Below are 25717 nucleotides of genomic sequence, written 5' to 3'. Positions count from 1 at the left end.
CAATTTCATATGATAGATTATCCGGATCTCATCTCTTCGGGCACGTACAAATTTCCGTGACGCTTGCCTGAATAAGTAAAACCCATACAACCAATGTAATGAACAACTTGATTGCACTAAATCCTGTCTGTTCAGGAATTAGGATGACATAGAATATCAATACATTCCATTAAATAGTAGAATACATTTTATTCCATCTGATATGACACTGAATTACACAATGTGAAATAGGAACTACCAACTAATCATAGCTTATATAAATTGGACCATAGAAAAAAAAAAAAAAAAAGAAAAGAAAAGAAAAGAAAAGAAAAAAAAGTCTAACAAAAATGGTGAAGGCATGCCCAAGTAAAAGCAACCCCCTCCCCCCCCCAAAAAAAAAAAAAAAAAAAATTTTGAATATAATTAACATCATAGAAGGAAGGGTACCTTTACATCTAAAACTATAAAAGTTTAGGCATGGCAGAGTAGAAAAGCACCACATGTACATGGTGAGCTGTATCCGACATGAACTGATGAACACAAACAGCTGCATGCTTGGAATGTAAAGTTGATGAAGTCGGGGGGTGTATTCCACCACATTTGAAGGCATATTCTTAGATACCACCCTGTTGAAGCGGCTGACTAAGTAGAGAGCTCCAAATGCAGTCCACACCCTCCATTTCCAACCCATCATCTTCCTGTAGCGGCCGCCACAAATCATCATCAAACTTGTCCTCAGGAAACTCAGGCAGTGCCTCCGGAGTCTGACACAAACATTGGCCAGCAACTTCAATACCAGTGGTGGTGGTGGTGGTGGTGGTGGTGGTGGTGGTGTCATAGATCAATGATGAAGAGAAGGCGTCCTCCTGATCCAATCTCCAGTCTTCAGATTTGGAGATCATACCATCTTTCAGCCACGGGAAATCAAACACCCCAACATCTAATGCCAAGGAGGAATCCAAAGTCTTGAAATTACAACTGCTGTCATCGTTGTTCTCTTTAAAGTCGATGATGCCCTTGCGATCTTGCCTCTTTTCGTTAATCTTCTTTGAAGAATCTTGATGGTCCTCATGATCACCTTCCCTTGCTCTCTTCTTGTAAAGCTTCTCCAGCTCCATTTGTGCAAAGCCTTTCTGTCAAAGAGATAAACAGAGAACATTGAGACCTCACAATTAAGGAAACATATATATGCTAGTTTTAGGATCTACAAGACGCATATGTCCGTGTACATGCACTTAAAAGCATATGAAAGCTGCGTAGAATGTTCCTTTTCTTAAGACATGTTTTAGTATTTGTGGAATAACATGTGTTATCGGTATTCATACAGAGAGGAAGATAAAAACTGGCCGTGAACAAAGAAATCCTTTGAAATCAAGGAGAGGTAGCTAGCAAGCTATCGAAGAATCCAATTACTAGATGCCTAGAATAAAACTAAGGGCTACAGCTCTCTCTCTCTCTCTCTCTCTCTATATATATATATATATATCAATCAGATTATAAATATTGTATTGTAGAAAGAATAATTAAGAACCTTACAGGACAAAACATGAAAGAAATTAAAAGTATTTGCTGTGGCTGTGATGTATGCAACCCCTCAATCACCTCAAAAATAAAACAAGAATAAGCAATACAAAGTACTGGAGCCACCGATTGAGAGAGAAGATCAAAAATTTATTGATGGATAAAGAATTATATATTGTTATAGAAAAGCTTTGTTACCTTTGAATTTTGATGACTGATGAGGCTGAGGCTGGGGTTGAGATTGAGAAACTGTGTGTGTCTCTTTGTATATCAGGAACTGTTGTTGGTAACGTATGCTGAAGAATGAGGATTAGATTTAGAGAGCTTTGCTCACACGCTACGCGATTTTAAGCAAAAACCGTCTCCAACCACATAACATGTATACAGTACACACTTCCCTGATCACGCTTTTTACCCGTCCATCTCTCCTCTCCAGCAACAACGAAATGAATTACAGATGGTTGGGTTCGTTCCTTTTTTTGCGTTCTTTTCCCTCTCCCCATCTCTATTTTTAGCTTCCAAAGACCACCAGACAGGCATTGGCAATACCACCATCTTTTTCGTATAACTCTGACTCACCTCTTCTTCTTTGCTACTCTCCACTCATACACCTCCACCAACTATACCCTCTCCTTTTGCCACCTCATCCACAAGCACCCTAAATCTAATGAGTCGCCATGTCATCCCATAAATCAATTTAAATCAAAATACATCCACAAGACCAACCCATATTCATATTGTGCTTGTTTCTTCGCAATCTTTCAAACTATTAATATGCTGCCTGAATCGTTTTTATTGTCGCCACCATAACTGAAAGCAGGAAATATATATACTAGTTTTTGCATACTAACATAGAAGAAAATTCATCCGTTTTGATGCAAGAAAACGATCGATCATCATCCAAAACACACAATCTTGAGATGGCTTGAACGCTAAGCATATACAAAAGCCTTACGGAGTCACCACAGTAATTGATAGTAGATTTTAGAGAAGGAATGCCCACATTTTGGGCTTTCTGTGTGCATCTCATGTAATCTCGATCTCCATAGTTAATAGCATTTACCTTCCTGCCTCGCCTATTCCTTCACATAAAAGCCATCACATATCGTTTTACTGGCTGGCAGAAGCGAGTTCTCCTTAAAGATACTTCCCAAAGTTCCTTGGCCATCACAATCTATATATATATATATATATATATATATATATATATATATGCAAAGGCCAAAATAATTCGAATTCTGAAGGCTCTCATTGCAAACCAGGAGGCCTGTGAAGTCATTGCCATTGCCAACTTAAACCTCGAAGAGCTGGAACATGGTGACTTTTCATCCATACAATTAAAGCCAGACTTCTGAGACTTTATAGGTGATTAAGTAGTCAGCACTACCAGTAGTCCCCACAAGAGCATGAGCCATCACGGAAATGATGAAACCGATTGATATCCCTGACGATGATTTCTCTGTCCACCACCTTTGATGCAAACTTGATTGCAGAATGGCAATCACCGCAAACTCTGATGTTCTTCTTGATTCGTATGGTAGAACCGGGAGGTGTGTTGAGAAGGGCAAATGCTAGCGCAAGCTTCTCACTATGGTACTGCAACTTTACTTCCCTCTCGTGCTCATCCACAAACAAAAGCACATGGCTCGTGTCTGGGACGTATCCCACCTCCTTGATCTTCCCACTGATCTCCTCCCATTTCCTGTGGATCTCATCTCGCTGCAGGTGGGCATCATCGTTTGACATGAACATGTGGACTGTGTTCTCGATCTCCACCCAACTACAAGCAGGTTCCTTCTTCACACCGCTATCTTTCATCATCTTTCTCACTTTCGACACATCGCCCCATCTTCTAGCAGAGGCATAGATATTAGAAAGCAACACGTGGGGCCCTGAATCATACGGGTCAAGCTCGAAGACACGTTCGGCAGCATAAGTACCTAATTCCATATTCTTATGCATCCTGCAAGCACCAAGCAAGGCTTTCCAGACCGCTGCAGTGGGTTCAATGGGAAATTCTCTTATGAACTTCAAGGCTCGATCAAGAAGACCAGCTCGACCAAGAAGATCGACAATTGTGGCATAGTGTGCAACATGCGGTTCTATCATGTATTTCTTCTTCATCAATTCAAAATAATATTGTCCTTCATCCAAAAGACCAGCATGGCTACAAGCAGAAAGAACACAAAGGAAGGTTACATCATTTGGTTCAGTTCCAATCCTCAGCATTTCTTCAAAACATTGCAGGGTTTCCTTCCCAAGCCCATGTTGAGAATATCCCTTGAGCATTGAATTCCAAGAAACCACATCTCGTTTCACCAATCTATCAAAAACATTTTTCGCGTCCTCGATGCTACCTGATTTCGCGTACATGTCAAGAAGAGTGTTTCCCGCAAAAGCAACAAGCTTACCCCCCGATTTGGTCATATGTGCATGAACCCATTTGCCTTGCTCCAGAGACCCACTGCTTGCACAAGCACTAAAAACACTAGAATAGGTGAACTGAGTGGGTTTAAATTCTTCCCTCTGCATCTCCCGGAACAGACTCAGGGCGTGCACTCCTTCACCCTTCCTAGCATGCCCAGCAATCAAAGCATTCCAAGACACTTCGTTCTTGCTGACCAGCCCATCAAAGATCAACTGCGCATCATCCATAAGATCGAACCTAGCATACATGTCCACAAGGGCACTCCCCACATACACATTGGAATCATAAGCGTACTTGAAGCAAAACGCATGAACATGCTGGCCGTGCCGATGGTTAGGCCCAGCCCCAGATGCCTTCAAAAGGCTAGACAAGGTGAATTGATTGGGCTGCAACCCAACACGGAGCATTTGAGGGAATAAAAGAAGGGCATCCTCGGCGCGATCGTTCTGAGAATAGCCAGCAACCAAGGCAGTCCAAGTGACCACGTCCCTGGAAGATATTTTGTCGAACAGTTTACGAGCATCATCCAAAGCGCCACACTTCGCATACATGTGGAGAATGGTGTTATGAATAACAAGGTCATCCCTGAACTTGGAACGGAGAATGTGGGAGTGCACAGCTCTTCCTTCTTTAATCTTCCCCAAATGGGTGCATTTCTTCAGCAACTTATCGTATAGAGTACGGTCAATTAGATCAAGAACATGAAGCCCCGTAGTGGAATTGTGGGTCTGGCTCTTGCGGAGAAGGTCCTTGTCTTGAATGGTGAGGCCAAAACAGCCAGAAGCATTGCAATATTCTTTTTCTGAAATCTCGGAAGTGGAAAAGGTAGCTGGAGCCGTTAAACATGTGCCAAACCGTGAAATTCCACGGCGGGTTTTGCCATGTAAAACTATACCTTGCAACTTGTTCATGAATTCTTCTAGAAGCTCAAAACTATGCGGTGAACGTGAAAGCACGTAATTCTGTGTGTTGAATTTTGGCATTACCAACAAAGGCACGCCCTTTAGTTGGTTGGCTATTTGGCTTTGGCACAATCTTTAACCGAACAGTGTGCCGAAAGCTAAACTGCCAAAGCAAAAAGGTAGGCGCCCACTGCATCACTCTTTCTCCCCAAAAAGGTTGGCGCCCACCGCACCACTCTTCCTTTCTACTTCTCTCCATTTTCGCTTATATTCCATCCCATTCGGCACCACCTTCTACATTCATACTAAAAAATTCTATCCCTTTTACCCAAACAAGATTCTGCCCTCAGTTTCCTTTCTACCATAACAATCCAGTTTCTCCTCCAGCACCGATCAGGAAGGAAATGTTAGCCAATACCACCCTTCTCCCTCCAAAACCCTTACTTGGGTCCAGAATATCCCACCCAGGTTACAACAATCAGCAGGAAATGTTGCCTAGACGGTGTTCCAGCGGCCCCAAACGTAAGACCATCACAGTGTCTGCCGCCACTGCAACCGAAAGTGGGGACGGTTCAGTGAGGACAATGAAGCCATCGTCGCCATTATTCTCCTTCTCATTGAGCAGTACTGGACGTGGCACCAGTACATTTTACCAATTACTCCGTGTAAAGGAAACCGCCTCCCAAACGGAGATCAAAGCCGCATACCGTAATTTAGCAAAGCAGTACCACCCAGACGCAGCCAGTTCCTCCTCCAATCCCAATGCTCGGGATTTCATAGAGATTCACAATGCCTATGCAACACTATCTGATCCTGTGGCCAGGGCTCGCTACGATTTGTCGATTGGGGCCAGCACTGCTTCTGCACGTCCATATGGGTACACGGCAGGATTCTACCGTCCCACCAGGAGGTGGGAAACTGATCAGTGCTGGTAGAAGTGCAACTGCGTTTGGCTTTCTCGATCTTGTAGTTAGCCTATGAAAAAACTGCAAAAGAACAATGTGGTTTTCTCGTTTTCTACATTCAAACTTCTCATTTCTTTTACTGCCTCCACATCCACTCAACGAGACATCATTTGCTATTGAAAGGGCTAAAATAGAATTTCATGGAGGTGTAAAGTTAAAGCAAAAGGTAACGAGAATTTATAAAAATATCTATTTCACACGGATCATTAATATACCAACTCATTACATAAATTATATACTTTCTTTCCTGGACCTTCCTAGATTTCTATACAGCCCATATATTGTTCCACTAACAATTTTGCAATGATAATAGTGACCGAGTCGGGAGAATCATTTACAGCTCATTAACACAGAGTTGACGACATGCATAAGAAGGCGGATATTGCTTGCTTCTGAAGCAGAGATATTTGGTAGGTTCCGTTGATGGCCAAGTATCTGATATACCTGCTCAAAGATGGGATGCACATGCACGGCAATAGTTGGATCTGCTGGGTTTATGGCAACAGCCACATCCGTCATCCATGCCAGCTTTCTGGGTGTTTCGTTGCCAGTGTCATAAGCCAGTTGCTGGAGAAGAGCCAGCAGAACTCCTTGGTTCAGAGGAAGTGGCACCGTTGACAAAATCCTCTGTAAATCAACCTGGTGGAAAAGGCACAAACATCAAAAGAATTGTCTCTGTCCCTGGGTAATTAGATCCAGTAACCAAGTGTAAATAACACAACTCCACCCGGAATTACAGTTGGATTATCAAATGGACTCAAATGCAGTCAGACACAACCATCAACCATGCAAGTTCCTCTCCCACCCCAGACAAGTAAAATTGGAATGTTTTCAGGCCTAAGTAACCATATACAAACTATTGATTTTCAATTAAGGATTCTAAGTGACTTAAGAAAGTCAATATCCATACCTTTCAGCATTATGCATTACTGTAGACATCTAGGACCGCTTTCAGAAGATATTAACAAAATTGCTGATCCTTTTCTTTGTATCTTTTTATAAGTAACGACTTTATTAGAAGAGTGTGAAAGGTGTGCCACCCAAGCAAACTGGAACTATAGAAGAGTACCACAAGAAAAATAAACTCAAATTAATATATAAGTTTAGCAACCCTAAAAAGTGCATCACATTTGACATCTTTTTCTTTACTTCTCGCTCTTCTATTTTTTTTTCCCTCTTAACAACATTCTTTTGGGATAAGAGAGGGGAGGGGGGTTGAATATCACTATTTGAGTATATCTTCCTATTAATTTCCTAATTGCAAGCAGCCATATTGAACTGAATGGTACATAGAGATAACAGTACTTCAAGTCATGGCCACAAACTAGGAATAATGGCAAACACCCCCCACCCAACGGTACTTCAAGTCATGGCAACAAGGGTGGCAAGGTTGAACTTGGTATAATGCCAAACACCCCCCACCCAACAGAATTAAAGTACCTACAGGTAGAACCCAAATAGATTAGTAAAAGCTGGGGTGTACAGTGCCCATAAATCAATTCCTCACGCAGAACACATTCCATATGAAAGCTGGTCCTTGATGAGGAATATTATATGTGCCATATTGCAAATATCACTACCAATCAACTAAAAGATAAGTCCTAAGGGACCTGAGAAAAGCATCTTTCAAATGACAAATTGCTTTACTCTACATGCAGCACCTCTTATAGCAATACACGGCCTCAAAATGACAGTGATAATATGTGGGGGTGTGTGGAGAGCAGAGAATACCTGAGAACATAACCATGAAACTATTGAGACATCCCTTCTGTGCAGGGCTCCAGTGAATGCTTCCTCAAATTTTTGTTCAGCTATCAATCTAGATAGTTCTTTAGTTGGATCCAATGGTGCCTCAGCCTACACAGAATGACTTCTATATGTTGGGAAACACAAAAAATAAATAAATAAAAGGATATAGTTACAGACTCAGAAGGAAGCTTATATGCATGTACCATCTCGTGAATACCAACCAATGGTCCATTGCTCAACTGTGTTACTAAGGGATTTACTGCTGTTGAGTTAGCACCTGCAGCTGCAATTGCTAACAGGTTACGTTGGCCGTCTGCCCATTCTCTGCTCAAGGTTTGAGTGATTGCTGATGCCGAATTAATTGCATCCTTTGGATTTATAAATAGCATCAGAAGATCAGTATATAGTTTTACAAGTAAGATGTGACAGTTGAATCATAAAACTTCACATTACAAAGTGCCCACAATTCTACTTCTGTTTCCAGGTGGGATTTATATATTAATAACATAAAAATGTTGCAGATATCGATAGAGATACCGTATGTTACATCAGTAAAAAAAATGCAGTGTTGAGATTAACATATGGCCTACTCAAATGACCAGAACATGCAAGAGAAACTATAAAATATACATGAACCAGATCAGTCGTTTCCCATTGCAACAGAATTCCAATAAAATCTGGATCGTGTTTATCTAAGAGATGTCCATCACATTTTCTTTTTACATAGCTGGCTCATATTACTATTTCAGAGGTCCACCAATAAGAAGAAAAAGGTTCAATATGGAATGGCATAAGTAAGCATGGATGAGAGCACTGTTCACATAGTCAATTCCAAGATTATCTGTTAAATGAATCCCTGGATTTGAAGATTTAGTGCTACACATGCTGACATAACTCCATTTTCAATTGGGAAACAGACCGGTTAAACTTAGGAGGCTATTCTTTGCAGAATCATTTTCATAATGCATAGCATCATTATACAAATTATATAGTTTTAGTTTCTACTAAACCATACACAATACTTATCAACATATTTGATTATTTACAAATAATTCACATGAAAGATGAAGACCATGTGCCTTTGATACATTAGTTAAGATGCAAAATAGTAGGTTCACGTCCAACAAATATACCACACTGAGAAATAATTAATCCAACATAACTTGCAAGAGCAGCATGTAAAAATGTTTCGGACATCGATGTGGCACTGTCATTTGCGATTAAAAAAATAAATAAATAAAATATGCTTCCTACTATCATGTGAAGCTACCACATACCCTTAAAGCAATGGCCAGTGAAGAATGTGTACATTCAAACTGTTTGCGATTAAAAATAAATAAAATAAAATCTGCTTCCTACTATCATGTGAAGCTACACATACCCTTAAAGCAATGGCCAGTGAAGAATGTGTAGATTCAAACTGTCATTTGCGATTAAAAAAAAAAAGAAGAAATAAAATCTGCTTCCTACTATCATGTGAAGCTACACATACCCTTAAAGCAATGGCCAGTGAAGAATGTGTAGATTCAAACTGTTGCTGAACAGCAGTTGTATGTTCGCTAAGCCCTTTCTGGAATGTGGCATCAACTTGCTCAAACATAGCTTTGCATGACATCTCAAATGCAGGAACAGTTGAAGCTTCCAAACTAGATCTCAATGCATCCTGCAGTGCATATAACACTAATTATCATCAGAACCAAGGACGCTATCTAAGTCTATGCACACACAAAAGATGATTATATGACCATTCATGTCAGTAAGCCAAGAAAACAATAAGCTAAAGAAGAAGCAAAATATTTTTTTTTCCAGTCAACCCAAAATACATAAGCTGAAAAGAAAGACTTTAATAGACCCTCCTAAATTAATCATTTCAAAATTAGTGGAGACACATATGAATAGAGTCATACAGACAAATCCCTGTTAACTCATCTAAACTTTGTGTGAATTAGCTAATAAAGGGTGAATTTGGAGGCTTGATTCAATGGAGACAGGCAACAATAAATCAAGATATGCACTCCTTAGAGTGTTGATTAGATCCTTATATTTCTTCTTGGGAAATATGTTTTCTTTTTTCTAAGCCTAGGGAAATATGTTCAGTTATAAATTGATTCTGACTGCATATAATCGCATGTCTATTATGTTTCAACAATTGTACAGAGTTTTGAATTGATTAATGATGGGCTATATTTTTGTTTCCAGTAGTAATTCATGAAATATATAAAATGTTATCATGCATATAAAAAATTCACCATTTCAGAACCATACACATGGGTGAACCTATTTCAAACTTAACCATCACCTGATTCCTGTTCAGTGTTTCTACTTTTTCCTACGCATGAATATCCATGCCCTTGGATAATTGACAAAAAAACACAATCAAATCATAAGCATACGCATGATAATCTAAGAGTGAGGTATATAAGGATCGGGACAAGAAGAAAGGTTCACATGATAGCTGTAATGGCTACTACTGGTCTATGTTTACTTGCAATTACCTGAAGAGCTTGCTTCCCAGAAGTTTGAAACTGTGCATGAATTTGCCTAGTCACTGTACCTTCGAGTTTTAAAGTAACCAATTTCTCTAGTTGGTTGACTGCCTTTTCTCCCACTCCTTTCTGCATGGTACACAATATAAATCTTACTCAGACACATCTATTTTGCAGAAAAATTAAGGTGTTACAGCAGCCTATGGACCTATGGTGATTAAAAAGTATAATGTGTTGTATCAAGCATTTGAAGGAGCAAAATCCATCTTATAAACCAAACCTATATAGTGAATGCCACCTAAGCAATTTACAAAGCATGCTCCACCAGGGACTTCAATAATATTATGATTCGTAAGAATAATTATTATCAATTATCTGCTGTCATGACTAAGGATCTTTTCTACCATTTCCTATTATTTGTGATGGTTACTACATTTCCAGCAGTGATTCCATTCAAAAAGGTGGATTCCTAAAAAAAAAAACAAAGACAGAACAAAAGAGAATTGAACATTCTAATGCCAATAAGACACTACTCAAACACGCCCTCAAACTTTGACAAACTTTAACATTAGAACCTGGAATGACTCCATAATAGCTGATGACGCAGTTTTCTCCACAACAGGAGTAATTGCACGAACTACAGCAGGTCCAACCAAAGCTATTTCCTTCTTTAAATTTTTCTCGAGCATGGCTGGCAAGTCCTTGTTCGTATAATTTGTGATCAAGTTTGTTATCTGTTGCATACGGTCTTGTTCTAACTTCTCCTGCTTTGCATTTTCCTCTAGGAAATGAGCCCACAAAGCATCAGTGTTAGCCTTGACAACTTTCTCCATGCTTCGGCCCAAGGATCCCTCTACTCTTTTACCTTCTTTGATAACTGAGGCAGAAACAATCACATTCATCTGCTTCTGAATTTCTTTTTGCGTGCTCATTAACTATAAAATATGACAAATTCATTAGTCCAAAAGCATAGACCACGTTAGGAATATGAGTACAGAAGAATAATGCAATATGAATGCTTAGAAAGCAGAAAAAAGACACAAAGGAGATTTGTATTTATACATTTTCTGTAAAAATTAAGATGTTATCATTATGTATAATATAACATCTTAAATCTTAGAAGTATCCAGTTCATGTACAATAAAATGTGACATCGTTAACTACAAATATTTGGTACACAAAAGGAAGCACTCAAAGCGCACATATGACAGACAATATGAGGTACAACATCAAAATTAATATTAGGAGGAAAAGAAAAAGAGATATCCAAACATCAAGAAGGGGAAGTAAAGGATCTGTCTGCAATTTGCAGACAGGTAATTTGTTTTCAGGCTATAATATAAATTCGAAGCAATCACCTGTTCAAGCATCTCCTGCATAGCTGACAACTGGGGCAAAGCAGTTTCCATAGATGGGGCACCTGAATTGCTACATGGTTCATTTGATGAATCTGTGGAGTTAAAAGGACTTGGAGAAGGGGAAGATGGACCAGACACATGAGATATTTTCCCCTTGTGTCTTTTTCCCTTCAGAGCTGGGGCTGGAGACTGCAAAATTGGCATGACAATTTCTGATTCACCAACCTTTGGAGGCATATCATTCATCATATCTTGAACTTCTTCCACACAAGTGTTAGGAGGTTGGTTTGGTGCCTTAGTAACATTTACATCATTATTTTGACATATTCTCTCCACATTATAAGCTCCCACACAACAATCTCTGGCCATCTGAATGTTAAGATCTGAGGCCTGGGAATAGAAGGATTTTTCCTTTTTCTCCACAACCATTATATGGGAATTTCTCTGACGGTCACACTCATTATTTGGACTGGTTCCCGTCTCACCAATAACTTTAACCTCTACTTCAACATTTTCTGCATCATTGTTGACAGCCACATCTTGAACCTTCGTCTCTACCACATTCACACCCTGACTAATTTGAGAATTCTCAGATGATGAAGAAACTCTAGACAACAACTCTGATGGAGTTACCAGATGCGTTGGCTGTTTAAATGCTATAGGAGGATTGGTAACCATAGAAATATCACTCTGTGCAGTATTTTTATCACCCTTCCTCAAATTGTCACCCGATGGAGGCGCATTAGTCTTGTTATCTTTTACAGAGTCCATTCTCCGGTCAGAAGAATATTCAAGAGCTGGCTGGTCACTACCATGATCAGTGAGAGGTGGATTAGTCTCATAGCTATTTGATGGACTTCTAAGACCAGATAATTTGCGAGTTAATCTTGGACTCAAAGGAAGTGGAGGCAATGCAGTGTGAATATTTTCCGCACTACTGTGAGAAGGCAAATCACTTGGAATTGTTTCCATACCAGAGATTGCAGCTTGCAGCGAGGTAGTAGCCTCAGAAGAAGCCAAGTTCGCAGGACGGCTGACTACGGGGGCAATTTCAGAGCTGCTCGAAATAATAGATGGTATAGGAGGAGCATTAACTACAGGCATCTCAGTGGGTCTACTTCCCTGAGGTTGTTCACAAGTAGCAGAACTACCAAAAGCATCAATAACACAAGAAATATTGGAGTCTGATTTCTCTGACTCCATGTTGTCCAGGGGTGGTGGCAGGCACTGAGATAGGTCAAGTGCATATTGCTGAATGGCTTGTGTTTGGACGCAGTAGACCTGTACAATATGTTCTCCATCTGGTAAATTGTCACTAGTTCCAGTCAAACTCAAAATAGGCATTGTGACTGTAAACTCAGCAATGTAATCTATGCGGGTTGCTGCTGGATTAGGTCCATAGTCTAGGTGTATGGCATATATAGCATTCTTCTTGGCATTTGCAAGTAGAAATAGGCCTGCACTGGGCAAGGCCACAACTTGATTAAAGAATGCATCCTCAATCTTGGGTTCAGAAGAACTCTTTATATCCAAAGTCTGAGTACACTGCCATGATTCAGCATCACTCGGCAACAGCCAACCTTCCTCACTTGCAGAGGCCCATATTTTCACTTCCCGATTAAGTGGCCCCTAAAGAAAAAGAAGGAAACAACAGATATACAGATGATTATTCGTGAACTGCTAAATTGATCTACATCACCAGACTAACCAGAAGTGAATACCAAAGAAGCTACATAACAAATTATTCTAAAAAAGCCCCCGAAGTCTGGCATGACAGTTCACCATACATAAGAAAGATTAGGAGCATATACCGCTGTGATAAGAACAATGTGATTGGGAAGGTGAGGGGCAGTCAAGAATGTCACAGAATTAACAGGATGGCCATCATGTGGTTTCAATACTGCAAGCGGTAATGCCTTACGGTCTTCCCAAATCTTCACCTGTTGCAGAAGAGTGGCTGACAAGTAAACAACAAAGAAACAACAATAAAAAATGAAAAAAATAAAATAAAATTTCAAGGCCACATATACTAATAATTCCCAATACAAACTAATTGACTCATGAATCACATCAGAATTTTTGGCTCCATGAAGTGGTATACAGTAGCACAAAAACTTCCACAACCAATGGAAATTGCCTGTTCATTATTTTCATAGGTTGTCCCATGCTGAAAAGACCATCAAGAGTGAGCTAAGTGCCCAATTTCGTATTTCCCACTTCTTTGTCGTCCCATTACCACCCTTCTTTCTTTTTTCTTTGTTTCTTTCTTTTTCTTATTTATTTTTTATTTTTTATTTTTTATTATTATTTTTTTCCCTGTATAAGTAGTGGAGGTGCACCATTCAATGTCACGTGAAGGAATACCCCTCCAAAAATCACATAAAGGGTTCCAAAAATATGACTGTATCAACAAATTTGGCCATACAATGATATGACAACCATACTGTTTGACCTTAACATTCAATGCAAAGTGGTGTATATTTCTTTATGGAAGGCACCGGCATAAGAAAGATAAAACTGGAAGACCACAAAACCAACCGGAAGAGAATACAGACCGTGCCATCCATCGATGCTGAAGCTAAACGGCTGGTCATCCATTGGCACATTGACAATTCAGTAACATCACAATCATGTTTACCAACCAACTGGACCCCATCAATTAGATTATCAACATGGCATTTAAGAGGTTCCTCTGCCAAAAATACTTCGCCCTTTCCAACTTTTGTGGTGTCAATTCTAAGGACGTGGTTTCCAATAGCAACCATCAAAATTTCCTGTAAAGCAATTCTTGTTGTTCAAATATAAAGATACATACAACTAACAACCAAGGAAAATAAGCCAAAAATGCACAATGTACTAAAACGAAAAACAAATTAGAGGATAAATTATTTGATAGCACATATTACAAATTACAAATTCCTTATTACTTGTTTGTGAGGATGCCAACACACTCGTGGTTGGATTGATTCATCCACTCCTTCAATCTGAATGGCAAGACCAATTTTGCCTGTAATTTGAGGTTTGTCTTCCTCATCTGGACCCTCATTGATCTTCCATATGAAAACCCGTCCATCAACACTAGCACTGCAGAAAATGGAAGTTAGAACTTTCCAGTAAAAGACTAATGAAAAAGACAAGTGAAAAAATTGGACAAAGATCTACCTAGCCAAAAGGTGAACATCCTCAGCGAAGAAAGCCATATCTGTTACTCTCTGCATAAGATGTACAAATATAGTGAGAGAGAGAGAGAGAGTTTTAAAAAATGAATGAATCTTCATTGTGCATCAATAATATAATACATAAAATGTCAAAGAGTGATCTTTAATATGTTTAGAAGGAACCACATACACAGTTATATGATCTTTACACTGCAGTTGGTCATTGAATATTCATGGATAAGCAGTTCATAATGTAAAGGTGAGTCGCCAGAGAAAATGATCAGAGTATCTCACAGGAAATCCACTCTTAATTCCTCTACTTGAGATGTGAAAACCGGGTGTGCTTTAGGAAAAATAAGAGGGGAGGGAAGGGGGATGAAAATTGAAATTATACTAATTATTCAAACAATCAAAAAGTGGCACAAAATTAGCCCAGTCTATAGGATACGAAGCACAAGTATAGAGGTGGTAGTGGAAGACAACGAACCATGGTGTGGCCACGAAGCAAAGATCTTATGGCAGTGTTAATGTTAAGAACGCGGATATTACCCATCTTGAGGCCATAGCATATGTAAGATCTATTAACGGCAATCTGACGGCCTAGAACGAGGCCGGGATCGGAGGCGTACTTGGTGATGGGAGTGACCTCAAGCTGGGGCTGCGCCTCGCCTTGCAACCGAACATCGATGTCGTAAATAACGCGATGGCCGATCATATGGCGTCCCTTGGGGAGCTTGGTGCTGAGCAGCCTGGTGGGAGGAGGCGCGGAGGGGGCGGTTGAAGTGGCGGAAGTGGAAGACGGTGATGGCGATGAAGATGTTGAAGAGAAGGGCATAGAGGGCTGAGGGGAGGGAGGGTTCTGGGTGGTCAAGAATGCCATCAAACGTGCACTGGCGGGAAGAAGCTGGTCCTGGTGCTGGTGCTGGTGCTGAGGCTGGTAATGATCATGTGGGGATGGTGGGTAGGGGAGGAAGTGGGGGTAGAATGGATAAGAAGGGCCGGTGGGTGGAGGATAAGAAGATGAAGGCACGGGAAAGGGAGCAGATAAAGAAGGAATAGTACTGGGACTAGGGAAGGACGGGGAGGAATTCAGATTGCCAGGAGGTGGAGGATTGGGTGAAGGTTTGAACAGCTTTTGCACATCCATTAGCGTCCCTTGCTGCTGCTGCTGTTGATTTTGGTTTTGAAGATTTGGTTTTCCGGGGGAAGCCATGATCCGCTGATTAAGACTGATTCTTCTATTCTTCTTCTCTTCTTTTTCTTCTTTTTTTTCTTTTTCTTCTTCTTCTTCCTCTTTTGGTTCGCATCTAAGATGATCTAACTATATCAATAGACAATCCCAAAACACCCTCTGTTGATCGTCTTTTTCGTCTACTCTCGATGACCCAAGACTCGACGATGAGTCGATGACTCGAATTATTTAAACTCCGAACTAGTGTACAGACGTCTTTGCAGGAGAGAGAGAGAGAGAGAGTGAAGTAGAGCTCAAAATAACATTTTTTTTTTTTTTTGCTAATTAATTTTTTAATCCATTTATTATTTTAATAATGGAGTAAACAGATAACGTAATGAAATTCAATTATTACTAGCATCATCATTCACCCATCACTTCTCTTCCTAAATTTTCAGCCTCAGTTTCTGTAACTCAAGACGGACATGCAACACAGACGCACGCACCTTTCTTTGTTTCCCTTCCATAAATTTTTAGCTAAAGGACTGTTTTCAGACTCATAAATTTTGTCTCAAACACGACAAGGGATAGATTTCGTTTTGAAAAATGCTAATTCTACGATTCTTTTATATATAAAACTTACCATTGCCAACACGTTTTTAAAAAGTAGTAATTAATATGATTCCAATCTTATACGTGTTACTCATTTTGTCTTGCCGAGACAAAACATGATATCAAATGTTGTTACGGAAGACATTTTCCAAAATCAATCGATTACGACAAGGCCATCCAACGTAATACACTGGCTGCTAAATAAGAGTAGGCGTAAAAACAAACAAAATACAATATATAGATGATCATCAGAAATGAAGAAGAGTGCGCACCGCTTGCATTTTCACAATTAGCAATCCTCTTCAACACAACTATTGATGAATGAAATAACTGTTGGATTTACAATCAAATACACAAGACATCATAAAGGATTATACAAACATCTCAAATTTTGAATAATGAACATGGACGTATTATAAAACAAGTCTGGAAAAGAGGAAATAAGTCTAGTATCAGACCCATAAAATTTTTTTTAAAAAAATTAAAATAAAAAAAAAAAAAGAAAAAAGAAAAAGGGTAAGCATAAGACAGCACGAGAAAAGTAGACACTAGACAGTTTGTTTTCAATGTAGCGAGTGAGATCTCAAACTTCAACTGCAACAGCCTCCAGCTTGAGAAGAAGAGCCATCTCTACCACCTGATGGTCCTGGGATTCCACCATATCCGACTTTTATTCCATAAGACTGCAAACAAGACCAAGACTAGAGAATCAGCAAACAACACTATCTACACCTCTTCAACATTGCTATAAAAAGCAAACATGGTTCCATGTCATATGCATCATTATCCGATATACCCACTTTATATTGAAAAGTTAAAATTAATTTCCAAAATATCATCTCACAAGCAATAAGATGTCTCAAATAGGAATTATTACGTCAACACTTCAACATCCACATTTCTCCGACAAACATCTTAAAATGCACCAACACAGAGTGAGATTCTACAATCATGCCCTCGTCATCCAAAGGAACCATTCACTGCTACCATACTGAAAACCAAATATCCTCCTAGACAATTTACTAAACTTCTGAAAGATAAATATAAGATGTAAAGCAGAGCAGTAGACAATGCCTAGATTTGGAAAAGAAGCCAAAGGAAGGGGGGAAGAGAGAACGAAAACTAACCTCATTTGATACATCAAAAACTCCATCCTGAATCTTCTTGTAAATGGTAGCAGCTGTTTTTATAAATGCCTGCACAAAAATTATTTACTATAAAATCTGAGAAAGGTATAGGCAACAAACCAGACTAAATTCCAACATGTGTACTCACCTCCTCAACATTCTGAGCAGTTTTAGCAGATGCCTCCATGAAAATCAATCCATGCTCCTTTGCAAACTGCTCCCCTTCCTCCGTGCTCACAGCCCTTCTGTGAGCCAAATCACACTTATTACCAATAAGCATTATAGTCATGTTTGCGTTTGCATGTTGCCTTGCATCTTCCAGCCAGCTAGCCAAGTGATTAAAAGTCTCCCTCCTGAGAGTAAACAATCAACATCATTATCCTAGTTCCTCATCTCAACTACATGGCACAATATGGTACAAGAGAACCATAGAATATGTGCGTTTATGGGATTAAAAAAAAAATTTTTAAATCCCAAAAAATGTATGCAACATAACTCAAAGCACGTTTATGTGCACTTCTACATGCAATAGTCAGAAACTAAAATCTGTATGACTTGCAATTAGTTAAACCAAGCAAGAACCTTTTAGTACCTTGCCCCATTAGATTGTGGGATTATCATGCTACTTTCTTTGCCAATACAGGCTTAATTTGTACAGAGTTCTGAAGGGCAATGTAAAGTTCTGATGATTTGCTTGTTTGAAAATTATGAATGTTATAAGAGCACAATACAATAATTTGTTCTGCATGTTAACAACATGATATTTACATTCCCTGGGAAATTAGTTAAATGCTAACTATATAGCACAAAGTCGAACAATTATCCTTATTTTGAAACAAAGTCAGTGAATTCTCAATTTAAATGAAAACAAATACCTGGTTATATCATAGACAAGCAATGCACCAGCAGCCCCTCTGTAATAGGACCTTGTAATAGATCTGAACGATTCTTGACCCGCCTGGAATATTTCCAAACAAACTTCAGCATCTAAAATTTTGGTAACAGAAAATCCAAAATTGAATGCCCTAACAAAGTCGCAAAAAATTTTAGACAATCGGTACAACTTCTACATATGTTTGATTGAGAAATAAGCAATACCTTCATGACAACCATGAAGCCAAATCTTGACAATGGATTAATGATACGATTTAAATGGTTAATTATCCGATTTCTTGCGCTAAGCTAGACATTTACTTTTGAACCGCTTCCAGTAATTTACACTAGGATGTAAATTCTAAGTATTCTAGAAACAAATAGACGCAGTTTTTGAATCTCAAGCAATTATGAATAGAATCTAAGGGGGCTTACGTACTAGTTGAATATTTGCAAAGCAGGAATGAGAGAGAGAGAGAGAAAGAGAGAGAGAGAGAGAGAGAGAGAGAGAGAGAAGCAAACCGTGTCCCAGATTTGAAGCTTAATTGGCTTGTTGTCAATGGTGATCATCCTGGCCCCAAACTCGACGCCAATGGTAAGGTCGTGCACCGGCTGGAACCTCTTGTCCGTGAACTGTAGCAGAAGACATGACTTGCCAACCCCTGCGAAACAATCAAAGAACAAATTGGATCGAACAACAATTAACCAAAGAACGATCACACAAGAATAGTTCGATTGATACCGAAAAGAATCATACAAAATTAAGATCTTAAACCACAAAATTCGAGATTGGATAACTAAATACCGGTGTCGCCGATGATGATGTACTTGAAGAGGTAAGCGTATGACATCTCTCACTATCTTCGCGCGCGCTACGCACAGAGATATTTAGATCGCTTCTACTCCTATCTTCAATCAATCGCTAAATCTTTTGAAAAAAGATTTTCGTTTAACTTTTGAATTTAAACTCCAATATATATCTCCGGAGAAGGAAAAGGAAAAAGCACGGATAGAGAACCCGAAAGAGAAGAAACAAATAAAGGAAATTCCAGCGAGGCAAACGCGTCCACTAGTTGTCGTATATTCAATCTCCTCCGTCCATTCATTCTTATACCACCGCCGCATTATGGGCCGTACCTATTTTCTTAAGCCCAATATTAGAAGCACAAAGTTCTCTATCAATTGGATGTGAGGAATTAAAAATGGACGTGGACAGTTTAATAAGTAAATTGATTACTCACAAAAAAATTTAAAAACTAGTTTAGAAGATATTTTAGAAGATAATAATAATAAGTAAATTGATTTAGTTTTAGAAGATATTTTCTCAAATCAGTTTAGAAGAAAATTTGTTTAGAATTTTTCTTTTCTAAGCAAATATAAAGCAAGGAGAAAATGGGCTAAAGATATTGGGCTGGCCAGTTGAATCTTGACGCAACAGGGCCGCTGTAACAGTCCATGCGGCTTCATATTGCTTACACAAGGTAATCTAAGATTCTAAGTAGCAACCACAAATAAATAAGTGAAGATGGAGATTTCAGATTAGTGAGCTGAGTTCTATCTCCAATGGTGTTCCGACACATTTTCGTTTCTGAATTCGTTCACCTTTTTTTTTTTTTTTTTAATTATTATTATTATTATTTATTTTAAAGAATATATGATTTCTGTATCACGTACAGCACAAAGTGAAGGGTGAGACCTGGCTAAAAAAAATGAAGGTCTCAATAACATATAACAATGTCCCAAGAAGTAGTTGTGTGATGAAGTACTAGTTTCAAAAGGTTGTCTTCATCTCTGAAGTCAAATCCCTCCACCTTGGAGTTTACCGAACATGACTTGGGCTTGGCGCTGGAGTATGCTCCGAATTCACCTGCTCCTCTCCCCTTCACATGTATTTCACAGTTGGAAGAGTCGCTAAAGAAGTCAATTGCATCAATAGCTCCACCAGAGTTATACATATTTATTAACCCAATTGCTGCAAACTGAATCTTCTGATTGTAAACCTGCACAAAACCCAGAAAAGATTTCAGATTTCATAACTTATATTTACTGTTGAGCCCAGTATGAGAAGCCGAACCTTAATAGGAGATACTGTAAAGACATCACATTGCAGTACTTTCAATGTGACGTCAAACTTTTCTCCCTTTGGTAATCGCAGTAGAGACCCTGAAATTGTAAATATGTTTGAATTATCATATCTTAGAAAGCTGAGAATTGCTTAATGTTGTATGTATTCCAATGAAAATATACCTGTGCTGAAGGCAAATACCGCACAATCTCCGGTCCACAGCTTCCCAGAAACCTCTTCAAAATACTCAATATCTGCAGGAGAGACTGGCCCAGATAGCTCAGAGCTAGGATCTTGTCCAGTATTATTTTCCAGCAAAGGCCAGCTTCCTGCTCCTTGGCAGTTGAAGACGCCTAAGACTCCAGTGCATTGGTTCAAATTCCAGATCTTCAGAAGACTATGATAAGTCCAATGAAAGGTGGTCAGGAAAAATGATCTATACTAAAACTACTCACATTTTATACAACTTAAGTGGAAGGTAAATACCTCTTCCCGTCCATAACTGGGTCGGTGAATAAACAATCACTTGTTGGCCTCCCTGGAAATTTAGCTCTGAGCACTGACCCATCAGGAAGTACCAGCCTTTTAAGAACCTCGAAATCATGCTGGCCAGGCTTGTCACTGTTATCAATTATGGCATGTAGTAGATTCGTTATTTGGGGTTCTCTGTACATTAACAAGCTTCTGTATCTCCATGGTAAGATTTCTTACCTAACATAGACTCCGCAACCTCCCACAGCTCTTGCAGCTGCATGAAACTCAGCTGCTTCGTGGCGGCTCTGACAGTTTTTTTAACAATTCAATTTAAACTGGAGTAGGCTAAGCAGTAAAAAATTTAAATACCGAGTAGGAAATGCCATACATAGAACATGTCCCAATCTGGCACAAAAACTTCACCAAGAAAAATGCTGTTGAAAGCCACGGCAGCTATGTGTAGTGTCTGCGTTGTTGGGTTGCTTGGGTAGTAGTCATCGGATGCTCTTGTAATAGCACTTCTTTTTGAACTGCATTATGTGGTAGCAAATGAATTAGCTAGAGAGGAGTCCTTTGAAACAGGCCTATCAACTGATTTGTGGTCCATGCATTTTGCATTAATTCATGAATTTCAAATCTGTACATGCATTTTTCAGAGTTCATATTTGCTTTGTTAGAAAAGATAAATTTGGCAGGACATTTTAGTGCAATAGTTATGTACTGGTAAATGGAGTCCGTGCTCTGACCCATGCAGCAGATTATGCTATTGTCTTGGAAGTTGGCGGCTATAGACTCTTCAAGTGCCTGTTGGAACCGTCTAGTAAGAGAAACTCGACCTCCTAGACCAGTTGAAACAGTTTCCAGTATGTTCTGAACATCAACCTTAACCCCATCTACATCCTGTGAAACAAGATATTTGTGTAGATCATCATAAAACTCACATATCTTAGCAGGATCTATTGTACCAATGCCATACTTCTCCATACAATCCATAGATAAATCCCTCATGTTTGCCAAATTCCCAGGAGACTGTATTGGATATATTAATTTTGGATTATACTTTTTGGTTCCTGAGGCATTTGGAAGAAGCCCTCCCCAGTATCCCAAAAGGGCATGCCATACATAGACGTACCTGAGAGTATCAAAAGAAGATAATGAAGATGAAATATCTAGAAGACAGAAATGAAGAGAAGAAATTAAGATACTCGTCGGGAAGGAAACTGAATATTGAAAACACATTGGCAGTTTTACACCTGGTGTGTGTGTAGGAGAGTTGAGTATGAACTAGGCTGCAACATCCTTATGCTACACATCCTTGGTTCTCTAAGATTTCCTTTGCAAATTTTATTTTCTTTGTTCTTTTTTAAAAGGCAGTTTGGAACCTTACTTAAGGCCAAAATTCCTCTTAATCTCTGAAACAAAATCCTTTAGACCAATTGGTGCCTTGCTTTGAGCCTCATTTGCTGTTCTCCGAAACTTATCATTTTCTTCAATGCTGACTAATCTGCCACCAAACCTGTTGGAGGAAAGAAGAAGTAAATATGCACACTATCTTGAACAAGTGAAATATGGATTAACTGACTCTGGCATTCAACATATAAACTCTATCGTGCAAAAGTGTAATATGGATTAACTTACTGTGACCCTTCAACATATGGCTCCCCTTCTTTTTGGAATTCATTGGTTGTATCTTGCCAACCATCATCTATTATCAAAAATCTTGCTGGAGTGCCTCCCTCGGATAAACTGGCAGATATAGAAGGGAAATTAATAAGAAAGAGTTTTCAAAAACCTGCAGGAGGAGTGACAAAAAAAAAAAATGGCTCCATTGATGAGGAGGAACAAAAAAGAAAAGAAAAAAGCTAATCCAGTAAAAGTACTTCTCAAGGGAAAATCAAGCTGCCGCACAAACTCGTAGAAGCAACTTGTGATATATGGGGAAAGGAGCAAATTTTAGACTACAATGGCAATGCCAAAATCTCATATAACCGGTTCCTCATATATAATTGATACATCTTACTCAAGAGATATGAATGTTCACTAGAAGCAACATCCGTATGACAGCATAGCAGTAGTTTCCTTATGTAGGGCACAAAACCATCCAAATTGCTTGATTTTGCCCTTTGACCATACATATATGAGATATTTATGTCCTATATAATATCCCCAATAGGAGGAAATTAAGTTTCTTAGAGGTCAATTTCATTCCCCCTCAAAGTTTCCAGATATCTGTTTTAAATGTTTACCATGTAAAAACCAGAATCAAGAATTATTTCATAATAACCTTCACCTATAGGTATAGGTGCTTTTATCATAACCAGAAGTTATTTTTAAGTCTTGATTGAAGTCCCTGACAATATAAGTGAACTATCGTGACATACATGAAGGAACTTCCAATAAGAAGCTTTTATATAGGTATAGGTGCTTTTATCACAACCAGAAGTTATTTTTAAGTCTTGGTTGAAGTCCCTGACAATATAAGTGAACTATATCGACATACATAAAGGAACTTCCAATAAGAAGCTTTTATATTGTAGATCATTTTAAAACTCTGTGATTAAAGAGACCATGCATGAAAAACTAGATTGACCTTTTAAGGCCATCTTTAATTCCTTGAGGATTAACTTCTTGGTAGAAGGCGTCCCAGGTGCACCAACCAAACCAATCTAACATTCCAGGCATCTGCATCATAAAACCGTCAAAAGAACATGTTATTAAGGTTGCTAATTATATTCTATTGCTTCTTGTAATCACAACTTGACTAAATCCAGAGGCTATATTTAATTGCCTGCTACACGAAATTGGCTGATTGACTTGCCTGTTTGGTTTCCCTAAGTGTAAAGGTTCCAAGCTGCTTCTCCAAAATCCTGCATGTGATCAGAAGTGTGTACGAGGATAGTCACCATAAATTGGTAACCAGCTTCTAACTACAATGGGGAAATGTAAGCAGCCAGCCAGCCAGCCTAATAATGGTGATCTCATATGGTTTATATCTCTGTCTGCTGCTTGAATTCACATAAGACAGGAGTTGCCATACTACAAAGCTAACATTATAAGTGCCATAGCCCCAAGTAATTTCAGAAATTTACTTAAACTTGAAACCTAAAGTTTTCTCGGAGAGCTGACCTACTTCATAGATTCATTGATCAGATCAAATGGATGGTTTCCATAATTCACAAAAACTGCTTTTAGGGATTCTGAGGTGACTATAGCTGGGTCACCTGTCAAAACACATAGAAAGTCCAAATCATCAGACAAGAATAAGAGAGAGAGATGAGAACCAATTGGTAAGTAGAAACAAATTGGTAATCCTTTTTTTCTCATCTTTTTTTTTTTTTTTTTTTCCTGTTAGAAGGAACAGAATGTTCATTCTTGTCAACCTTCAGGCCTAATATGCTTGTGGCTGCCTAGCGCCTTTATCCAATTCCTACTGAGTTCAAAGCCTTAACCTAGCAGAGCTGAATTGGATTGTCCTGTAGTATATTTTATTGGTTTTTTCTTTACATGTTCGGATTGGTGTAATAGATAAGTCAGTAAGTACCAAGTAGCATCAATATCTCATCTCATACATTTTCTCAGCAAGTTTATTTTAACATTGTATAGCAAAAGTGCTTCATCATAATATGATCGATGCAATAAAAAGAAAGAAACAAAAAAGGGATAAGCACAACTTCAAACTCTTACCACTTTCAACGCAGAACTGGAGTTCATTTGATGAGTTCCCCTGCAAACTGCTTCTAAAATCACCATCTAGCACAGGCAAGAAAATGATATAAGAAGTTGCTGTTTCATTAGATGCTCCAAAGTCTGGTGCTTCCCTTACTTCCAGGAGCAACATCTGAGTTTCAATAGGAATATCGCTTCCTGAATTCCCCACTCGTGGTATCATCCACCACATTTTAAATCTAAATATAGACAGTAACCTCACATCCCTGCATCACGAAAACACAATGTTCCATTAAACTTGTAATTTGGATCTCCATTCTCCAAATGACACTTCCATGGGAAATCAAAATATAAAATTTCCTGAATCCTGTTCATTACCATTAACGATTAAACAAAGAATCGCTGCAATTTCCATTAATGAAATGTATGGTTATAGCTATCTCCATTACCAAAACCCTAATGATATTTTTTTGGAGGTATGGATGATATATCATAACTAAAGTGAGATTACAGGCTCATTTTGATATTCACTGAAACAATAAAAATTGGCGGAGATAAATGGGTCAATATCAATCCGTTTGAAAAGTTCAAAGGCTAAAAAACTAAGATGAAAAGAAGAGCGCGCATACTCGATAACTCCAAGCTTGAAAACATGTCGGGAAGTCGCCTCTGTAGAAGTGGCACCCACAAAAGCTGAAGAATTGGTCAATGGTGTCACTACCACATTGTCAGGCACTTCCTTCAATGCGACCTTCTCTTTAATACTAAGAGTACCATCTTTAAGGACGGGCTTTGTACTGAGAAACATGGAATGTCTGCATGCCTGCAGTGGCCTGAGTCGACGGCGGCCCCCATGTGCGAGAATCCTCTGCTTTGAAGCTAACAAGGAGGAGAATCGGGCAGAGTCAAGTTGTAGAAACGGCATGGGTGGAGGTAACACGGTGGTGTGAATCATGGCGGTGGTGGTGATAGAGTGAATTGTATTGCAAAATAGACCGTTGGGAAAACCGTTATAACATGTAAGGGAGACACTGTAGAAGTAATAGGTTTGGAGTGGGGAGATGATAGGATGAGGCAAGCCTTTGCCTCCGTTGGAAAAAATGAACCTTTATAACATGTAAATAATTTGTATGGGAGAGATATTATGTGATGTGGGTTGGTTCCAAGTTGATAGGAGGGA

At 39.0% G+C, this 25717-nt stretch overlaps 5 protein-coding genes across 5 annotated transcripts; 1 reads left to right on the top strand and 4 right to left on the bottom strand.

Moving 5' to 3' along the window:
- Positions 1-380: 380 nt before the first annotated feature.
- Positions 381-4926, bottom strand: LOC132168761 (pentatricopeptide repeat-containing protein At3g24000, mitochondrial). Its single transcript, XM_059579794.1, has 2 exons — positions 1702-4926; positions 381-1115 (listed from the first exon to the last, which is right to left on the bottom strand). The coding sequence occupies exon 1, from the start codon at positions 4912-4914 to the stop codon at positions 2887-2889; it is 2028 nt and encodes a 675-aa protein (XP_059435777.1). The 5' UTR covers positions 4915-4926; the 3' UTR covers positions 381-1115; positions 1702-2886.
- Positions 4927-5237: 311 nt separating this feature from the next.
- LOC132168763 (chaperone protein dnaJ 11, chloroplastic-like) lies at positions 5238-5851 on the top strand. The gene has a single exon (XM_059579796.1). It carries the CDS (start codon positions 5238-5240, stop codon positions 5766-5768), a length of 531 nt encoding a protein of 176 aa, XP_059435779.1. The 3' UTR covers positions 5769-5851.
- A 101-nt stretch (positions 5852-5952) lies between these two features.
- On the bottom strand, positions 5953-16010 carry LOC132168760 (enhancer of mRNA-decapping protein 4-like). Its single transcript, XM_059579793.1, has 12 exons — positions 15037-16010; positions 14554-14603; positions 14319-14475; positions 13947-14165; positions 13203-13331; positions 11392-13020; positions 10609-10968; positions 10043-10162; positions 9040-9210; positions 7751-7915; positions 7530-7655; positions 5953-6437 (listed from the first exon to the last, which is right to left on the bottom strand). Exons 1-12 carry the CDS (start codon positions 15760-15762, stop codon positions 6129-6131), a joined length of 4161 nt encoding a protein of 1386 aa, XP_059435776.1. The 5' UTR covers positions 15763-16010; the 3' UTR covers positions 5953-6128.
- A 530-nt stretch (positions 16011-16540) lies between these two features.
- Positions 16541-19369, bottom strand: LOC132170529 (ras-related protein RABB1c). The gene is made up of 6 exons (XM_059581537.1): positions 19138-19369; positions 18855-18994; positions 18335-18417; positions 17608-17812; positions 17460-17528; positions 16541-17015 (listed from the first exon to the last, which is right to left on the bottom strand). The coding sequence occupies exons 1-6, from the start codon at positions 19181-19183 to the stop codon at positions 16923-16925; spliced, it is 636 nt and encodes a 211-aa protein (XP_059437520.1). The 5' UTR covers positions 19184-19369; the 3' UTR covers positions 16541-16922.
- Positions 19370-20003: 634 nt separating this feature from the next.
- Positions 20004-25612, bottom strand: LOC132171028 (probable galactinol--sucrose galactosyltransferase 2). Its single transcript, XM_059582229.1, has 14 exons — positions 25167-25612; positions 24556-24803; positions 24002-24092; positions 23690-23738; positions 23462-23553; positions 22510-22617; positions 22259-22387; positions 21593-22003; positions 21260-21401; positions 21109-21176; positions 20884-21018; positions 20580-20794; positions 20407-20495; positions 20004-20332 (listed from the first exon to the last, which is right to left on the bottom strand). The coding sequence occupies exons 1-14, from the start codon at positions 25490-25492 to the stop codon at positions 20051-20053; spliced, it is 2385 nt and encodes a 794-aa protein (XP_059438212.1). The 5' UTR covers positions 25493-25612; the 3' UTR covers positions 20004-20050.
- Between the last annotated feature and the right edge of the window lie 105 nt (positions 25613-25717).

This window comes from Corylus avellana, chromosome ca2 (assembly GCF_901000735.1).
Source record: "Corylus avellana chromosome ca2, CavTom2PMs-1.0".
Lineage (NCBI taxonomy): Eukaryota > Viridiplantae > Streptophyta > Magnoliopsida > Fagales > Betulaceae > Corylus > Corylus avellana.
Note: the sequence above shows the minus strand (reverse complement) of the source record. Positions and strands in the feature narration are given on the sequence as shown.